Source organism: Lontra canadensis, unplaced genomic scaffold (genome assembly GCF_010015895.1).
Source record: "Lontra canadensis isolate GAN:19392208 unplaced genomic scaffold, GSC_riverotter_1.0 scaffold17, whole genome shotgun sequence".
In the NCBI taxonomy this organism is placed as follows: Eukaryota; Metazoa; Chordata; class Mammalia; order Carnivora; family Mustelidae; genus Lontra; species Lontra canadensis.
In genome coordinates this window covers 20,878,961-20,900,527 of record NW_022631011.1, presented here as the reverse complement: position 1 = coordinate 20,900,527, position 21,567 = coordinate 20,878,961, and the positions used below count along the sequence as shown (strand labels likewise).

General features: G+C 39.3%; 1 protein-coding gene across 3 annotated transcripts in view; it reads right to left on the bottom strand.

Moving 5' to 3' along the window:
• The window catches only part of OSBPL1A (oxysterol binding protein like 1A), a 239,611-nt gene that overhangs the window by 27,945 nt on the left and 190,099 nt on the right, over positions 1–21,567 (bottom strand). For all 3 annotated transcript variants that reach the window (XM_032859742.1, XM_032859743.1, XM_032859744.1), the window contains one exon: positions 4,505–4,580. In XM_032859742.1, coding sequence (XP_032715633.1) covers positions 4,505–4,580 — 76 coding nt within the window. The remainder of the gene's footprint in view (positions 1–4,504; positions 4,581–21,567) is intronic.

Here is a 21,567-nt window from a genome sequence, read left to right as displayed (position 1 = left end):
AGCAAGAATTACATGCCCTGGGAAAGCTGCTCTGGCTACCTTTCCCAAAGACCAAGACACCTAGGACGTCAGTGGAGGCTAACAAGATGTTTCACAAGTTAAAGTTTTCCAAATTTTTGTTTGTGGTGACACTGAAGACGTCCTAATTGAGTTGTCAACTTACGGATCATAAAAAATATTTTTGATAATACATTGCTATCTGAATTTTGGTACACAGTTGGGAAACGGTCAAAAAACTGAAGGATACTGCTAGATGCTAAAAAAAAAAAAACAAAACAAAAAAAACAAAACCCACCAAACTCCTACTCCCATCTGTCTATTAATATGAGCAAGGTTTCTTAATCCTTAAATCTATTAAAAAATAATAATCATTACTGAAAATCCTGTCACAATCTAACAATAGGGGACATTCTCTGATATCTAAACCCAACTGAAAAAATTTCATTTTATGAGTAACATTTTACATTCTATATTAATATTTTCATAAATTTGGCAATGCTTGTTATTTTGATCACTCATATATTAATACTCTGAAGAATAACTCGATGCAGAGAAACTTTCATTATTAAAATCTTATGGTTATGGGATATATGCTATCAAATTTCTATTTTTGTATGTATTTTTGAGATAGCAAAGTATGATAATCAATAAAAGAACTTCAAAGATAAAAAAATTAAGGATAATATTCCATAAGAAATATGGAATGGAAATATGAGTTAAAGGAGCAAATAGACTATAAACTTTTCAACTCTTAAGGAACAGCTTGCTCTTGCATTCAAGCCTCTACGGTATTTGGTTCCACTGGACAATATTTAAAAGAGTGATGTAACATTTTTAAAGGTCAGTTTTTATAAATACATCAGGACTTTTTCATCTCTGATAATAATCGAAATACTAAAATTCTAGGACTCCAGGACATTTAACAAACACAGGGTTGGCACCCGCAAAGCCATGAGCACAGATGCCCGCTCCACTTTTGTGCCTATATACCCCACTTGCCTCATCCTGGTGCCAGCCCTGGTTCCAAAAGTCACTAAGTGTAAACACGGTGACCTAACCTCTGGGTGAGTCCCACTGAGGAACCCTAAAGGGAGGAGAGAGAAGAGGAGGAAGAAAACAAGGAAAGCACAGGACAATAGGATTATGAGATTAGAGCCCTCCAATAAAAGGACAATGGGAATAAGGAAGTAAGGCTTCAGACTAACCAGTATCAGAACGGATTCTGAGCTGGGAATGGAGTACCAGTTATGTAAAGTATTCATTTCATGTAGTATAATCCAGCAGTTGGTAACATAATCCTGTCCAAAACAGACTAGAAGTATAAGGAAGGATGTCAATTAGTTTGGAAATCTAAGTGTCTATGTTCTTTTCAGAAAGAAGCAAAGCAGACTGTGTGCGTCTCTGGAAGTGGAGGATAGGGTCAAAGTGAGCCCGGCTGGGGAAGGGGCTGCAGGGCACGGTGGTCCAGAACGGCAAAGGTCTGGAGAAGATACTCTGACTTTCTTCCTGATGAAGACAAATTATACCTAGACAATACCTAACAGATAAGCATCTCTCACGAGTTCATAAAAGCCAGGTATTTTTGTTTTTTGTTTTAAAGTTTTTAATTTTTATATAATCTCTACACCCAAAGTGGGGCCTGAACTCACAACCTGAGATCAAAGTTGCACGCTCCACCGACTGAGCCAGCCAGGTGCCCCGAAACCATGTCCTGTGAATAACGACACTATACCACCATAAGGGGCATTCTTTTTAAAAAAAGTTGGGACTGGACCCCAGTTCAGAGTAGAACTGTGGATGTTCACACTCTCATCTGGTATGCGCCTCAATTTACAGAGACATCATGAAAACACTCTGGTTTGACACCATATATCCTCCGCTACTTTTAAGACTTATTGTTATAAAACTGAGAAACTGAGACTGTGAAGCTTTGGGGAAGAGCTGGCTGAAAGAAATGTGCATGGTTTTTGTAACAGATTTACCCACAGAGTAAGGAACTCAAGTGAGTGGATTAAGTGTAACAGAATCACAGAAATACAATGCAGGATTTAAAAAAAAGTCTTCATTTTGACTTCAGTGCAATAAAGGCTACAGACATTACATTTTTTTTTTGTTTTGGACTATTTTCTTTTGGAAGATAGAAGGAGGTTTATGTTGGAGGAGTCAATATGAAAAATTACTTTTAAAAATTTAGTCTGGGGCGCCTGGGTGGCTCAATGGGTTAAAGCCTCTGCCTTCGGCTCAGGTCATGATCCCGGGGTCCCGGGATGGAGCCCCGCATTGGGCTCTCTGCTCAGTAGGGAGTCTGCTTCCTCCTCTCTCTCTGCCTGCCTCTCTGCCTACTTGTGATCTCTGTCAAATAAATAAACCTTTTAAAAAAATTTAGTCTAGCAATGATATTTGCATTTCTCTTTCAAGATACACAGTACTTTAAATCTATTGTTGGCCAACACTTAACACCTTTTGATTGTTTCTATTGCCTGTGAGAGGGGGATCCCTAGGACAGTGCCCAAAGAACAGCACTTCCAAATGCTAATTTCCTTTTAATCCACATTAATGAATGTTCCTCTAAGAACTGTTATTTTATAAACTCAACAGAGACTGTTCATTTACAAGTAGTTCTACACCTAAAAAATAAAAGTAAAACCATTCTTCCAGAGAAATAGAGTATCTTTCAAAGTGTAACAGGTAGGATCCAACAAAACATTATGTCCTATCTTCTAAAAGAATGCTTATTCTCTAGCTGGACAGAATGCTTGCTTTAGATATAAACTAGACAAATGCTGGTCACTAGCCTGAACAAATTCATGACCTCAACCACTAAATATGACACTTGAGAGACAGGACATGGTAGCAGACAAACTGAAGTAAGACAAATATAGAAAACTGTATTTTCCACGATGTCCAAAAAGACTCAACCACATCTGAAGTTTGCATACAAATTCTGTTGACCAAATAGTCTTTGACAGATGTGGCACCCATTCTACAGGGAGTTTCATCCATTAGAGACTGTGTAATCAATACAGTGAGCTGGAATCATCATTAATTTAATGTAATGGGAAATATGATGACTATTTTTATGATGAACATTCCTTTTGTGAACCTGGTTTTAAACACACACATATATGCCTATTTGTATACTAAATCATAATGGTAAATATGTTTACTAAGGGTTTGAGAAATAATGACTCTACAGGATACAAATATTAATTTTTTGTCTGGAAAATTTCAGATCCAAAGACAGTAGTATGTGTAACATCTTGAGAATATATACATTTGGTTTGTCCTGATGAATCTTAATATAATCAAAATAGGATGAGAGGAAGGTGCTCTGATTCTCAAATGGGATTAACTGCTGCTAATAATATTGAGCATTATGCTAAACCAGGGACTTCCTAGATAATTTACATAAGTTATGTTATTTATCTCTCAATACACCTAGTAGGTACAAATTAGTCTCCTGACTTTACACAGGAGGAAACCCGATCAGGGGTGGTAAGGTGGCTTACCCCGGATCTCAGACAGGAAACAGCAAGGCTGGGATAAATCCCATTATCCGACTGTAGAGCTTAGCTGAATTACTCTCTACATAGCAGAATCAGAAAATACTTGTTTAAAATGAATGTTTCTGGGATTAGCTCCTGGGAAGTCACATTTGGAAAGCCTCAGATGAGAGGACCCCATACAGAGAATAGGGACGTTAGAAAAATGCCCAAGTGGGAACATCAGAAGCTGCAAGGATTTCAAGCACCAGAATGAAAACAAAGTGAATATACTTCTTGGTGCAGGGAAAATTCTTGGAGGACTCCCAGAATGCACATTAAATTTGCAAAATTACAAAAAGGAATGTCCAGGTAGATTCTCTAGCAGCTTAGGACTCACGTGTTTTAAAATTTTTATCATTCTAGTTGGTCAAAGGTCATGCTGGAAGAGTTAAGATAACTTTACTTAGAATTCTAGCCTAACTGATGTCAGGATGGTGCTGTGAACCACTGTTTTAAAGAGAATCAAAGGATTTATGGAATAGTAAATTTTGCCATCTGCCGCCCTCCCCCCAAATCAAATCGACCTGCACAGCTAAGGAGAGACACACTCCAAGTATCTAATACATCACACTTAAAATTCGAAGTACAAAACAACGAGCTCATGCAAAGAAGTGTCCATGAAATTTCTACCTTCTACACGTTGGCGAATCTGTGCTCTCTGAGAGAATTTTTGGGTAATTTTATAGGGAAATACAAATGTTGTATTACAACAGGAAAAGAGCATTTTCTTTATTTTTTTAGAGTGAAAAGTCACATTAAAATCCTACTGCAATGGCATAAAGAGTGGTTCAAATTCTGTCAGGCAGACCTAAGACTTTTTCCAATTTCTGATTCTCTCAAGTTTCCATAAACTTTGTTGTACATCATATTTATGCCAACATGAAGATTCCCTTCCAAAGGATATGCAGGGAAACCTATATCTACTTTATGTTATATTATAAAATTGAGAGTTCATTTACCATTCCAATACATTTTCTCAGGATGCTCCAGATGCTGAAGTCATTTCTGGAAAACATAGGAGAAGGCAAGCTTGTTCTGAAAGAAGAAAAGAAAAATAAACGGTTAATTTTAGTGCCATTGGCACTAGGAAGGAAAAGCTATTGCCATTAATATGAACATCACAGGCACGTGGGTATAGACGCTGTAAAAATGTGCTTGGTTATGGACAGATGGGGTCCGTCTGGGGTTGTAGTCCTGATCACTGCTATGCTGGTCCCTGTGAAGTGTCGCAGGGTTACACTGTGAAGTGTTATTCTGATCCTGGTGATCCCAGCTCCTCCCACTGGGTGTCCAGCTGTGTGCACCACCTCAGAGGTCCATGTTCCTTCTGTGCGCTGGCACACTGAAGAAAACAGTCGTTGGGTTCACGACACACCTACCCTATCTTGATACTTCATATATTATTTTACTCTAGCTTCTAAACAATGTAAACAATATGCCATCACAGGGCTTAGTTTAAGGTTTTTAAGAAATTAAGTGGAAAAAAGCAAATGAACTACAAAGCCAAAGCCAAATTTAGGCCTGGCATTATACATTAGTACTTCCCCCAAAGACGCTGACATTGAACAAAATTTAGCATCTACAGAAGGAGCATTTTCAAAGCCCCTGCATGGGTTTGGAGGCAACCAGAAGGATGGTGGACGTCCATGGCAAAGGGTCTGTGGCCTGGTGGAACCTCTCAGAGGCTCAGGCATCCTGAAGTCGGGCCTGGCTGGCCAGAACCGCCCCACTTTCACAAATCACAATGATTGCACACTACCAAGGGGAGCAGTGAGAGGTGCCCAGACCAACTTTCTGAAACGCTGTTAAGATAGTACATTCTTTCTGGTTATCTTACCTTATGGCAAGGGATGCTGGCTTAGCAGTTGCCATTTAAAACATACCTCTGTAACTAAAAATACTAAAGAAAATAGTAAGCAAAATAATTACCTTCTAAAGAATAATTACTCTGTAAACTAAATTAATTTGAATTGTAGAAGTTAATATAATTTTAAAATAGATAATATTTTAAAATCCTCCAGGGTAAAATTCTTCTGCTAATCTTTTTCTTTTTTAGAAACACACACTGCTCATTTGGCAGATCTGTCATCGAACCAGTCTGCTAGATAAGTAGCCACAGATGGTATTTAAATCACATTCTCCACAATCCAGGACTGTGAATCCCTGTGACATGAACACGGGAACCGAGGGACAGATTCCCTGCCATTATGTACCATTCACATGTACAATGCTGTTTTACAGATGTGTATTTGGCCCCTGAGAAACATGGGGTTTGAACTGCACCAGCCCACTTGTATGTGGGTTTTTATATACAGCACAGTACTGTAAATGTATTTTCTCTTCCTTATGATTTTCTAAGTAACATTTTGTTTTAGCTCACTGTAAGGTATTACACATAATACGTATGACACACAAAGTATCTGTTAATTGTTGGTTTTATGTTATCGGTAAGGCTTCCCAGCAATAGTAGGCTGTTAGGAGTTAAGTTTTTGAGAGGTCAAAAATTACACATGGGTTTTTGACTCCCTGGGAGGTATAGTATTCAGGGGTCAACCATATTTTCTAGCCTTTGGCTATGAAAAAGCCAGAAATGGAACAGATGCTAAAATCTTTGTGAAGATGGAATGAGGGCCTGTAATTCCTCCCAACCAACGGTTACATTGAGTGTACAGGTATGTATTACTATTTGGATTAAAGGCAAGAAGAATAAGAAATATTCTGGAAGCAAGAAGATAAAAGACATCCAAGGCGCTTTTTTTTTTTTTTTTTTTAATTTTAAATTTTGAAATCATTACAGGACCACCAGCCAAGAATCCCACCTGGGAATATTCCGCATTCATTTTTACCCACATAACTCATTATGATGTTTTAGGAAACTGCAGTAGTTACTCATTCACCTGGAGGTCAGGTTATCTGCAATGTTATCTATTCTAGAGCACAATCAGAAAGCAGAGGTAAAAGGGATTTCGGTAACAGGCCATCACAAAGCCCAGGTATTTTTCTTGTGTAAAACACATAGAAGCGAACTCCTTCAGATCACATCCTGTGCAATAAGCTGATCAAAGGCAGCAAGAGAACCACTGGCCTTCAGGACAAGTACAGAATGTGGAAGTTGTAGCACAGTAAAAGACCTCAGGGTTGTTGACTGTAATCTGAGTCAAGAGCACAACGAGGCTGCCAAAAAAGCAGGTGCAATCTCTGACTGCCAAAAGAACAGTAGCTAGAACATTCCTAAGGACAACTCTGCAATGATCAGACCAGAGCCAGGATTCAGCTCCATGTGCCACTTTTAAAAGGAACCTTAACACTTCCACTCAGGAAGAATTATCAGAGGCTAGGCAAAGGTGTCCGGAAAACATTTCTTACAAGCAATGGATGAAGGCAAAGTGCATTCCAGAAGAAACAAAAGAAACTGGAGGTCTGGGGAACAGTAGGCATGACAGAGGTCTTGGGGTTTTAGAGGAAAGGGCTAAGAGTAATAGCGGCCCCACACCCCACCCTGCCAACAAGAGCCTTCCCTAAGCACCTTTGACTACTTCGGTATTCTTCACAGCACTGATCAACACGTGACATATCACTGTAGGCTCCTGAGTATTAACTGCATCCCCCAAAATGTTATGCACACTCCCAGAGAACTCATGTTTCATCCACTGCTTATTCCTGTTGCCTAACACAAAGGAGGAGTTTAAGTAATTGTTGAATGAACTCTAGAATGGATAAGGCCTATTAGCATGCATTAACTTTTTTTGTTGTTGTTAGAAATGATTTTTTTTTATTTTATTTTTTATAAACATATATTTTTATCCCCAGGGGTACAGGTCTGTGAATCGCCAGGTTTACACACTTCACAGCACTCACCATAGCACATACCCTCCCCAATGTCTATAACCCCACCCCCCTCCCCACCCCCTTGCCCCCAGCAACCCTCAGTTTGTTTTGTGAGATTAAGAGTCACTTATGGTTTGTCTCCCTCCCAATCCCATTTTGTGTCATTTACTCTTCTCCTACCCCCTTAACCCACCATGTTGCATCTCCACTTCCTCATATCAGGGAGATCATATGATAGTTGTCTTTCTCCGATTGACTTATTTCACTAAGCATGATACCCTCTAGTTCCATCCACGTCGTCGCAAATGGCAAGATTTCATTTCTTTTGATGGATGCATAGTATTCCATTGTGTATATATACCACATCTTCTTTATCCATTCATCTGTGGATGGACATCTAGGTTCTTTCCATAGTTTGGCTATTGTAGACATTGCTGCTATAAACATTTGGGTGCACGTGCCTCTTCGGATCACTACGTTTGTATCTTTAGGGTAAATACCCAGGAGTGCAATTGCTGGGTCATAGGGTAGTTCTATTTTCAACATTTTGAGGAACCTCCATGCTGTTTTCCAGAGTGGTTGCACCAGCTTGCATTCCCACCAGCAGTGTAGGAGGGTTCCTCTTCCTCCGCATCCTCGCCAGCATCTGTCATTTCCTGACTTGTTCATTTTAGCCATTCTGACTGGTGTGAGGTGATATCTCATTGTGGTTTTGATTTGTATTTCCCTGATGCCGAGTGATATGGAGCACTTTTTCATGTGTCTATTGGCCATCTGGATGTCTTCTTTGCAGAAATGTCTGTTCATGTCTTCTGCCCTTTTCTTGATTGGATTATTTGTTCTTTGGGTGTTGAGTTTGCTAAGTTCTTTTTAGATTTTGGACACTAGCCCTTTATCTGATATGTCATTTGCAAATATCTTCTCCCATTCTGTCAGTTGTCTTTTGGTTTTGTTCACGGTTTCTTTTGCTGTGCAAAAGCTTTTGATCTTGATAAAATCCCAATAGTTCATTTTTGCCCTTGCTTCCATTGCCTTTGGTGATGTTCCTAGGAAGATGTTGCTGTGGCTGAGGTCGAAGACGTTGCTGCCTGTGTTCTCCTCAAGGGTTTTGATGGATTCCTTTCTCACATTGAGGTCCTTCATCCATTTTGAGTCTATTTTCATGTGTGGTGTAAGGAAATGGTCCAATTTCATTTTTCTGCATGTGGCCGTCCAATTTTCCCAACACCATTTATTGAAGAGGCTGTCTTTTTTCCACTGGACATTCTTTCCTGCTTTGTCGAAGATTAGTTGACCATAGAGTTGAGGGTCTATTTCTGGGCTCTCTATTCTGTTCCATTGATCTATGTGTCTGTTTTTGTGCCAGTACCATGCTGTCTTGATGATGACAGCTTTGTAATAGAGCTTGAAGTCCAGAATTGTGATGCCACCAACTTTGGCTTTCTTTTTCAATATTCCTTTGGCTATTCGAGGTCTTTTCTGGTTCCATATAAATTTTAGGATTATTTGTTCCATTTCTTTGAGAAAAATGGATCGTACTTTGATAGGAATTGCATTAAATGTGTAGATTGCTTTAGGTAGCATAGACATTTTCACAATATTTATTCTTCCAATCCAGGAGCATGGAACATGCTACAATGTTCCATGCTCCTGGAAAAATGTAGCATGCATTAACTTTTTCATAAAGAACTTGGTTTTGGATGCCTGGGTGGCTCAGTGGGTTAAGGCCTCTGCTTTAGGCTAGGGTAGTTATCTCCCAGGGTACTGGGATCAAGCCCCGCCTCCGCCTCGAGCTTTCGGCTCAGCAGGGAGCCTGCGTCTTCCCACCCTCCCCTGCCCCCCCACCACGTGTGATCTCTGTCAAATAAAAAAATTTGTCAAATAAATAAAATCTTAAAAAGAAAAAGAACTTGGTTTAATCTATACTACACAAATGATGAGGACTAGAACCACTGGTGGAAGTTAGAGAATGCTGATATAAAAGTCTGTCTCACAGTTATAATACAGAATACAAAAACGATAAAGAAGAGATTCTTATTAGGTAAAGGTTTCAAACAGAGGCTGAATGATCCCTTTCTGTCATGGCCCAAAAAGGCACTCCTGCACTGGGTGGGAAGCTGATTTAGAAGAGCTAGGCCAGGGATGTCACTAAACATCCTCTAGGGAGGAAGATGGACGCCCACACAAAGAATTATCAGCTTTAAGTATTAGTGGGGCCAAAGTTGAAAAACCTCCCACAGAAATATGAAAGCTTCATATACAAGTTTAAATTTTGCAGGGCTACATTAAAAAAGATAAATTCATTTTCATAACAAATTTTATTTGGGAGTGATGTCGGCATCATGGTGCTGTGAGTCATTCCTCTTCTGTTCCCTCTGTTTTACAACTAACTGGACATACATACCCCGGAAGGGGGAAAAGCAACAACAACAACAAAAAAACGACACAGCGCCTCTGCACTGCGTTGGTACCAGGATGCCCAAGAAATGCCTCCATCTGTGTTCCCTAAAGTGGGTGGACCAGACCGTGGAAGAGGCGGGGGAGCTGGCAGCGGTGGCCAGGGATGGCAGCGAAGGCAGCAGCTGGGCCTGCAGTGAGCCAGCACAACCTTTCTGGAAGAGGAGGTAGAGGGGTAAGGCAGCGAGTGGGGGGCGGTCTGCCTGACAACAGGCGCTGCAGCTGGAGGGACCAGGTACCCTGAGAAAAGACCCCAGTGGCTGGAGGGAGAGAAGGAAAGGGAAGTAGGCAGACAAAGAGAACTGAAGGAAAGCATCTCCTTCTCTATGCCCCAAGGGGCAAGAGGCAAAAGCCTGGCCCACAAACCTCTGGAACCCTTCCCACTTGAAGATCCCCCCACCTGGCCATGGGTACACCCAAAGCCCCAAGTGCTAAGTACATACCTCCCCCCCACACCCCGCTGCCCCCCCGCCCCACTTTGCCACTCCTCTGCTTTTTTCATGCTCCCAACCCTTAGCAGGAAGTCAGTGCTGGTAACAAAAATCAAAGAGTTGTGCTATAGCCCCATCTTCTGGAAAACAAAAGGAAAACCCCCCATCTACCACCCTGTTGAACTGTTAGAATCAAAGTAAACAAAGCCTTGGCTAAATAAGAAGTGTTCACGACTTCAAATGTGGAGGCAGGGGCACGTCTCATCAAACACCATGAAAAATCACTGGAATATGGTATCATAAAAGAATAATTCCAGCAATGGAACCCAAAGATATGGAATATTACAATCTAACTGGTAATTTAAAATAGCAGCTATGATGAAATTCAAAGAACTGTAAGAAAACTCTAAATGGCAATATGGTGATCACAGGAATAAAATTAACAAATATAAGTGCTTTATCAGAGAGACTGAAATTCTAAAATAGAAATAAATTCTGGAGCTGAAGAACTCAATAAATGGGATGAAAAATGCATTAGAATGTGCTGGAAATGCAGCTGATCATATGGAAGAGAGGATTAGCAAGCTTGAGAACAGAAATATAGAAATGATTCAGATGGAAGAGACAGAAGAATTTAAAAAAGTGAAAATAACCTATGAGAACTATCTGACTCCATCAGAAATGCCAATAAGAGAATGAGTATCTTAGAAGGGAAGAGAGAGAGAAGGCAGCAGAGAGTGCATTTAAATAATAGGTGAGAACTTCCCAAACCTGAGGAAGCAACTGGATATATAAGTCCACGAAGCTAACAGAACACCTTCTTGTCTCAAGGCAAAGGGACCTTCTCCAAGATACATTATATTAACATTGTCAAAAGTCAGTAATAGGGGCGCCTGGATGGCTCAATCAGTTGGGTGTCTGACTTTGGCTCAGGTCATGATCCCAAAATCCTGGGATTGAGCCCTGCATCTGGCTCCCTGCTCCACGGAGAGCCTGCTTCTCCCTCCCCCTCTGCCTGCCAGAAAGTCTCCCTGCTTGTGCGAGTCTGCACTCACTCTCAAATCAATCTATCTATCTTTAAGGAAAAAAAAAAAAAAAAAGTCAATAATAAAGAGGGAATTTTAAAGCTACCCAGGAAAAAAATATACAGTAACCTTCAAAGGTCCCCCAGTAGGCTATTAGCAGATTTCTCGGCAGAAACTCTATAGGTCAGGAGAGAGATGAATGACATATTCAAAATACTGAAAGATAACAACTGCCAGCTAAGAATACTCTACCTGGCAAAGCTATCTTGCAGATATGAAGGAGAAACAAAGGCTTTCCCTAACAAACAAAAGCTAAAAGAGTTCACCACTACTAGACCTGCCTTAACAGAAGTATTGGAGGGAACTCTTCAAGCAAAGAAATGAAAAGATGAAAGTACGCAAAATTCCATCTGATTAACCAGGCAAGTAATAATGCTATAACTGCTTTACTATAACTTTTTTTTAAGAATACTATATTAAACTCGCATTAGAGCATAAAGGAAAAGAGCACTGAAAGTAACTATAGGTACTGTAACTTGGTAACAAAATCATAGCATAAAAAGAGATAATTTACCTTTACCTTTTCTGTAAGTTGTACCAAAACATCTACTTCTTTCATTTGTACCATTCCTTCAAAGTATTTGGTACCCCCCCCCCCCCCCCCCGCCAAAAATAGATAATTTGTAACAGCAAAGGATAAAACCTTTGTGGTGAATGAAGACAGAGTGCTATCAGCAGAAAAAGGACTACTTTGTGAGATGTTTTATGTAAACCTCATGGTTACCATGAAGCGAAAATCTAGAGCGGAGGCACAAAACATAAAAAAGGGGGAGACTGAGCAAATCACTATGGAAAACGACCAATTTACAAAGGTAGAAACAAGAAAAAAGAAACAATGGAGAGATAAAATAACCAAAAGACCATGATAAAATGGCAGTAGTTAGTCCTCACATAACAATAATCACCTTGAATGTAAATGGACTGAACTCACCAATCAAAAGGCAAAGTAACAGGGTGGATTAAAAAAAAAAACAAGAGCCAGGCACTGGGTGGCTCACTTGGTTAAGTGTCCAGCTCTTGGTTTGGCTCAGGTAATGAACTCCGGTCCTGAGATCAAGCGCCACAACAGCTCTGCACTCTAGGCTGGGTTGGGTGGGTGGGGGTGGGTCTGAGATTCCCTCTCTGCCCCTCCCTGCAACCCCTCAAGCCCCAGCTCGTGTACATGATCTATTTTATATTATATATCTATAAATAAAATATATATTATCATATATATATTTTTTCTATTATATATCTATTTCTAAATATATATGTTTTTTTCTATTATATATCTTATTATATATCTCTTTATTTATAAAAAAACAAATCTTAAAACACACAACACACACACACAAGAGCCAACTATGTGCTGCTTAATAGGAGCTCTAAAGACATTCATAGGCTCTACATGAAAGAATGGATGACAATACTGCAAGCCAAAAAAGAAAAAAGTTTGGCGTAACCATACTCGTATTGGGCAACATAGATTTCAAGCCAAAAGGGGTACAAAGAAGGTCATTATATAAATGATAAGGGGTGTGTCGATATATCAAGAAGATATTACAATCATAAATATATACAGTCTCGACAACGGAGCGCTGAACATATATTAAACAACCCATAATAGATCTTTCGGGGGTGGCACCTGGGTAGTTCAGTTGGTTAAGCGTCCGCCTTTAGCTCAGGTCATGATTTCAGGGTTCTGGGACTGAGTCCTATGTCCGGCTTCCTTGCTGGGCAGGGAGTCTGCTTCTCCCCTTCCCTCTGCCCCTCTCCCTGCTTGTGCGTGCTTGCTCTCTCTTGCAAAAATAAATAATTAAAAAAAATAGATCTTAAGGAAGAAACTGAAACTGATAGATTGTCCAAAGAAAGATAAAATCACATCACACCTTAGGATAGATGGAATTAACAGACATTTACAGAACCTGCTATCCAGCAGCAGCAGAATACACATTCTCCACAAGTGCACCTGGAACATTCTCCAGGATAGGTATAGGATAGATCACAAATCTTAGCAAATTCAAGAAGATGGAAGTCACACCGGGTATCTTATCTGATCACAATGCATGAAATAGTAATCAGTGAGAGGAAGTGAGTAGATATAAAAATATGTGGAAACTAAACATTCTTCTAAACAACCAATGGGTTAAAAAAGAAACCAAAAGGAAATAAAAAATTATCTTGAAACTAATCAGATGAAAACACAACAGATCAAGTATTGTGGGAGGCAACAAAGCAGTTCTGAGGGGAACAGCAATAAATGCGTTATGTTAAGAAATTAGATCTCAAATGAACAACCTAACTTTATACCTCAAGGAACCAGAAAAAGAAAAAATTAAGCCCGAAGTTAGCAGAAGGAAGGAAATAATGATGATGAAACTATAAATAAATAAAATAGCAGAAAAACAATAGAAAGGATAAATGAAACAAGGATCTGGTTCTTCGAAAATATAAACAAAATCGACAAACCTTTAGCTAGACTAAGAAAAACCCTCCAAATTAGAAATGAAAAAAAGACATTACAACTGATACTATAAAAATACATTGAATCATAACAGACTACTATGAACAATTATATGCCAACAAATTATATAACATAGAAGAAACATACATTTCTAGAACACATAACCTATCAACACTGTGAATCAAGAATAGAAAATCTGAGCAGACCAATAAGGAGGAAAGAAATTGAACAAGTAATTAGAAAAACTTCCAACACAGAAAACTCCCAGACCAGACAGTTTCACTGAATAATCTACCAACATTTAAAGAAGAATTAGCACCAACCTTCCTCAACCTCAGGAAATATCGAGGAGGAAGGAACACTTCCAAACTCAATCTGTGAAGCTAGCATTACTATGATACTCAAACCGGATAAGGACACCATAGGAAAACTATCAACCAATATCCCTATGAATACAGATGTGAAAATTCTCAACAAAATATTAGCAAACTGAACTGAAGAACACATTAAAAGACTACACACCATGTCCAAGTGGGATTTATCCCTGGGATGTGAGTATAGCTCAATACACACAGATTAATAAATGTAAAAGGTAACATCAATAAAATGAAAAATAAAAATCACAGGACCATCTCAGTAGATGCAGGAAAAGCATTTGACAAAATTCATCCTTTCATGATCTCCTTAACAGATTGGGTATGGAAGGAACATACCTTGACATAATAAAGGCATATCTGACAAACTCAAAACTAACATTATACTTCATGGAAAGGAAACTGAAAACGTTTCCTCTAAGATCAAGAACAAGGCAAGGATGCCTACTCTCACCACTCAGATCTAATACAATACTGGAAGTCCTAGCTGGAGAAATTTAGTGAAGCAAAGAAATAAAAGGCATCCATTATGATGGTGTGAAAGTGATATGCATTCAGTAGAGACCACATTTCAAATTTTGATTTTAGATTTTTTCCTGGGCTAAGCACATGTATGATGCTCTCTCATTATGCCACGCAGTGGCAGCTGCAGCCCCCAGTCAGCCACACAACTACAAGGGTAAACAATCAATACACTCAGAACCACTCTGCACCCATTCAACCATTTGGTTCAATAAATTACAGGAGATATTCAACACTTTTTATAAAACAGACTTTGTATTAGATGGTTTTGCCTAACTGTATGCTACTATAAAGATGGACTAGGCTAAGCTGTGATGTGATGTTGGGTAGGTTAGGTGTATTAAATGCATTTTTGACTTACGATATTTTCAACTTAATGATGGATTTATCGGGACATAACCCCATTGCAAACTGAGAAAGATCAGTATAGAAAACGCCAAAGAATCAGTAAACACACACACACACACACACACACACAAAACTGTCGGAACTAATCAACAATTTCAGTAAAGTGGCAGGATGCAAAATCAACAGACAGAAATCAATTACACTACTTTACACTAATGATGAAGCAACTGAAAAAGATAAAACCATCCTATTCACAATAACATCAAAAATAATAAAACACTTAAGAACCTTAACCAAGGATGTGAAAAATCCATACAATGAAAACTACAAAACTTTGCTGAAAGAAATCAAAGTCACAAATGGCAAGACATCCATATTCATAGATGAGGAGACTACTGTTAATATGTCCATACTACCCAAAGCAATCTACAGATTCAACGTAATACATATCAAAATATCAAAGACATTCTTCACAGAAATAGAAGAAACAATCCTAAAATTTGTGTGGAACCATAAAAGAGCCTGGATAGTCAAGGTAATACTAAGAAAAAAGAACAAAGCTGGAGGTATCATACTTCTGGATTTCAAACTATACTATAAAGCCATAGTAATAAAAAACAGTATGGTAGTGGCACAAAAATAGACACGTGGATCAATGGAACAGAACAGAAAGCCTGGGGCACCTGGGTGGTTCGTTCAGTTAAGTGTCTGCTTTCAGCTTAGGTCATGATCCCAGAGTTCTGAGATCGAGCCCCACATTGGGCTCACTGCTTGGCAGGGAGGCCTGCTTCTCCCTCTCTCTCTGACTGCCACTCCCCCTGCTTTTGCTCTCTGTCAAATAAATAAATAATTAAATAAAAACAAAAACAAAAACAAAACAGAAAGCCATATGTGACAAACTCAAGCTGATATTAACACAGCTACCACAGCTAACACATACCTAAAAATAGATACATCGACCAATGGAACAGAATAGAAAGAATAGAAAGTTAAACCCTAGCATATCTGGTCAACTACTATTCAACAGGAAAGCCAAGAATACTCAATGGAGAAAGGAGTCTCTTCAACAAATGGTGCTAAGAAAAACTGGACACACACATGCAGAACAGTGCAACTGGACACCAATCTCACATCACTCACAAAAATTAACTAGAAATGGATCAAATACTTCAACCTAAGAGATAGTACCATAACTCCTATAAGAAAATATAGGAAAAAAGCTCATCAGTATTGGTCTTGGCAATGATTTTGGAGGCGGGATGTCAAAAGCACAAACAATAAAAGAAAAAAGCAATAAATGGGACCAATATCAAACTCAAAAGCTTTGGACAGCAAAAGAAACAACAAAATGAATAAACAACGTACAAAGGAAAAATTCTGCAAATTACATATAAGATAAGGAGATAATGTCCAAAAAATATCAAGAACTCAGTCAACTTAGTAACAAAAAATAGGTTGCCTGGGTGGCTCAGTGGATTAAGCCTCTGCCTTTGACGTAGGTCATGATCTCAGGGTCCTGGGATCGAGTCCCGCATCGGGCTCTCTGCTCAGCAGGGAGTCTGCTTCCTCCTCTCTCTCTGCCTGCCTGCCTCTCTGCCTACTTATGATCTCTGTCAAATAAATAAAATCTTTTTTAAAAAAGTAACAAAAAATAGTCCAATTAAAAAATAGGAAGAACTAAATAAATGTTCCTCCAAATCAAAATGAGGAGACAAATGAAAAGATGCTCAACATCACTAATCATCAGGGAAATGCAAATCAAAGCCACAATGAGCTATCACCTCACACTTGTTGGAATGGCTATCATCAAGAAAACAAAAGACAACAGGAGCTGGTAGAATATGGTGAAAGGGAACCCTTATACATTGTTGGCGGGAACGTACATTGGTCCAACCACTATGGAAAACATGGAAGCTCCTCAAAAAAGAAAAAATAGATCCACGATACGATCTAGCAATTCCATTTCTAGGTATATACCCAAAGGAAATGAAAACAGGATTTTGATAAGATACATGCACTCCCATGTTTACTACAGTTTTATTTATAAGAGCCAACATGTAGAAACAACCCAAATGCCCATCAATGGACGAATGGATAAAAAAAAGATGTGGTACATATACACAATGGAGGAATAGTCACAAGAAAAGATATTTTTCTAATTTGCAACACAGATGGACTTTGAATAGTTGATACTAAGTGAGATAAGTCAGAGACAAGTACTGGATGGTACGACTTATATACAGAATCTAAAACCACTAAACCTATAACAAAGAAAGTAAAGTGGTGGTTTCTAGGGACTGGGGGGATAAAACTGTTGGTACTTAAGGGTACGAACCTGCAATGAGTAGTAAATAAGCCGTGGAGATCTAATGGACAGAAGAATAAATATAGGCAATATTGTATTATTATTTTTTTCAAAGATTTTATTTATTTATTTGAGAGAGAGCGAGAATATGAGAGAGAGAGAGCATGAGAAGGGGGAGGGCCAGAGGGAGAAGCAGACTCCCTGCTGAGCAGGGAGCCCAATGTAGGATTTGATACCAGGACTCCAGGATCACGACCTGAGCCAAAGGCAGTCGCTTAAACAACTGAGCCACCCAGGCACCCCAGCAATATTGTATTATTAAAAATATATTGTATTTTTATTTATTTAAATTAAAATTTTTTTTCAGTGTTCCAAGATTCATTGTTTATGCACTACACTCAGTGCTCCATGCAATATGTGCCCTCCTTAATACCCACCACCAGGCTCATCCATCACCCCACCCCCCTCCCCTCCAAAACCCTCAGTTTGTTTCTTGGAGTCCATACTCTCTCATGGCCATCCTGATCAAAATTCCACCAGCATTTTTCAAAGAGCTGGAACAACAATCCTAAAATTTGTATGGAACCAGAAGAGACCCCGAATTGCTAAGGAAATGTTGAAAAAGAAAAAAACTGGGAATATCATGTTGCCTGATTTCAAGCTTTACTACAAAGCTGTGATTACCAAAACAACATGGTACTGGCACAAAAACAGACACAGAGACCAGTGGAACAGAGTAGAGAGCCCAGATATGGACTCACAATTCTATGGTCAAATAATCTTCGACAAAGCAGGAAAAAATATACAGTGGGAAAAAGACAGTCTCTTCAATAAATGGTGCTGGGAAAATTGGATAGCTACATGTAGAAGAATGAAACTCGACCATTCTCTCACACTATACTCAAAGATAAAGTCGAAATGGATAAAAGACCTCAAAGTGAAGCAGGAATCTATCAAAATCCTAGAGGAAAACATAGGCAGTAAACTCTTCGACACTGGCCACAGCAACTTATTTCAAGATATGTCTCCAAAGGCAAAGGAAACAAAAGCAAAAATGAACTTTTAGGACTTCATCAAGATCAAAAGCTTCTGCACAGCAAAGGAAACAGTCAACAAAACAAAGAGGCAACCCCCAGAATGGGAGCAGATATTCGCAAAAGACACTACAGACAAAGGGCTGATACCCAAGATCTATAAAGAACTCCACAAACTCAACACATAAAAAACAGGTAATCACATCAAAAAATGGGCAGAAGACATGAACAGACACTTCTCCAAAGAAGATGTACAAATGGCTAACAGACACATGAAAAAATGTTCAGCATCATTAGCCATCAGGGAGATTCAAATCAAAACCACATTGAGATACCACTTTACACCAGTCAGAATGGCCAAAATCAACAAGACAGGAAACAACAAGTGTTGGAGAGGATGTGGAGAAAGGGGAACCCTCTTACACTGTTGGTGGGAATGCAAGTTGGTACAGCCACTTTGGAAAACAGTGTGGACATTCCTTAAGAAATTAAAAATAGAGCTACCCTATGACCCTGCAATTGCACTATTGGGTATTTATCCCAAAGATACAGATGTAGTGAAAGAAGGGCCATCTGTACCCCAATATTTATAGCAGCAATGGCCACAGTCGCCAAACTGTGGAAAGAACCAAGATGCCCTTCAAAGGATGAATGGATAAAGAAGATATGGTCCATATATATAATGGAGTATTATGCCTCCATCAGAAAGGATGAATACCCAAGTTTTATATCAACATGGACGGGACTGGAAGAGATTATGCTGAGTGAAATAAGTCAAGCAGAGAGAGTCAATTATCATATGGATTCACTTACTTGTGAAGCATAAGGAATAACATGGAGGACATTGGGAGAGGGAGAGGAGGAGTGAGCTGGAGGAAATCAGAGGGGGAGATAAAAATGTATTTAGCACAATATATCCAAAATATCTGCATGTCAACATGTAATGAACATAAAAAAATTGAGATACTTTACATTTATTCCCATCTTAAGTCTTTAAAATCCAATGTGTATTTTACACTTGGAGCACATCTCAATTTAGCTCAATTTTCAACAGTTAAGGTGAAGCCTAACCTTACCAAAACAGTAAAATGGCAGACAATGAAAAAATAGCTTCATTTTTTATAATTTAAACTTATACTTATTAAGACTAAAAATTGTCTCCATCACACTAGCTCCGTTTCAAGTGCTCAAAAACCACAGGTGACTAGTGGCTACTTCTGAAAACACAAGGATAGTGCTGCTCTAAGTCTGTGGGAAGAATTAAAAATCACTCAAATATAGGAGTCTAAATCAATGAGAGACTGTCCATAATCTAATGAAAAAATGCTAAATATTCTGCAGTATTATTTAAACCAGAGGGAATAATTTTTTTTAATAATTAGGTAGTGGATTTAAAACTTTTTAAATGATTTATACTGAAAAGGATGTTTCTATATTTAAAAATTCCACTGCCCCCACCAGGACAAAAAAAAATTCCTCCTGATGTTGGATGAAGGAGGTATTACTCCACGCAGAAGTAAGAAGAGAGGAGAGTAGCACTCAGAATTTTCAGGCTGAAACCATAGATCGATTATTCTCTTCCCTTGGAGTTTGTCTGAGAGTCATTATATCCTGAATTCTATGCTTCCTTTTTTTCTTCACACAGAGAGAAAACACCCTGTACCAGGGACTGAGAGCGATATGTCCTGGTTCTATTTTCAACCATACAGATGACATTACGACGATCTGCACAACAACACAATAAGTGGTTTTGAGTGAGAAGTCCCACCACAGTTGTTTTATCTGTGTGATGCCAACGGCTCAGTGTGTCACTCGGGCATTATTCCCCTTACCCAGGCTATGGTCAGACCCCAGACAGAACCAAATTAGTTCACCAAGTGTGACTAACAGATGCTGTGCTAGAATCCCCCTTATTCAGGGAAAAAAAAAAAGAAAAAAAGAAAAAAAACCAAAAACTGTTCAAGTTCAGGAGATCACTATCCCCCAAAACCTTTAAGGTAGTTTCAGATGGCAGAAACTGCATGGGAGGCTCAGCCTGACAGAGCCTCTCAAATCCCGGGAGCCGCACACACACTGCGGATCTACCTGCAGGACACCAGGCCCACTGCATCCTGCGCTTGCTCCACGGCACAACTCTAGTCAACGCAGGGCACACTTTGCTCACGGAGATTTTTTTTTTTTTTTTTAAATTTAAGATTTTGTTTACTTGTCAGAGACAGAGAGGGAGCAGGGGAGAGAGAGAGAGCACGCGCATGAGCAGGAGGACCTGCAGGCTGTGGGAAAACAGACTCCTCGCCGAGCAGGGAGCTCAATGCAGGACTCGATGCCAGGACCCCAGGATCATGACCTGAGCCAAAGGCAGACGCTGAACAACTGAGCCACCCAGGCGTCCCAATTCTATGAGACTCTTTGAAAAAGGTAGAAAAAGATTATAAAATGAAGGCAGGAAAAATGAAGCTGTGGCTGGAAGGAGATGTCAGGGGTTTCCTGATTTTCAGTCTGCTGCTTTCATGAGGCCCCACGAGCCACACAGGGCCTGTGCATGGGCACATGTCTACTCTACTGAAACAGTGTTATCCTTGGGTATGGGCTCTTTTTCACAGAGAATATAAAAGAATCATGGGTTGTGAACCAGGGCCACAGCGCACACTCTTTCCACAGCCCACTTGCACAACCCGGGACACACCTCCACGCCCCGCCTGCACGGCTGTACTTTCACCTCACTTGGCAGCTAGATCTGTCCTGAGAACCGCGTGATGCACAGGGCAACTGGAGCCTCGCGGCAGCCAAGTCTCAAGTCTCTTACCTGTTCATCAGTCTTCAAGAATTTTAAAAATTCTTTGTTATTTTTATAAAGTACACATATATTTAGATAAAAACATTCATAGTCATTGGTGATATCATCTCCTCACTAAATTATCTTCTCAATTTGTATGAGCTTTCCATGTATCATAAATATTCCACTCACCACCTACATTGCAGAAAACTTTTTTCAAGTCTATCACTGGTCTTCTGATTCCGTTTATAGTATAATTTGCCAAGCCAAGTCTGGGGAGGCTATATGTGTTAGATCATAATCTATATTTGAAACTTAAATAGCTACCATTCAATATTTTCTCTATGGACAAGATAAAAACACTTCACCATTCTATTATTAATCACTGCAGAAAAAAAGGGTAAATTCTTTAATTCATA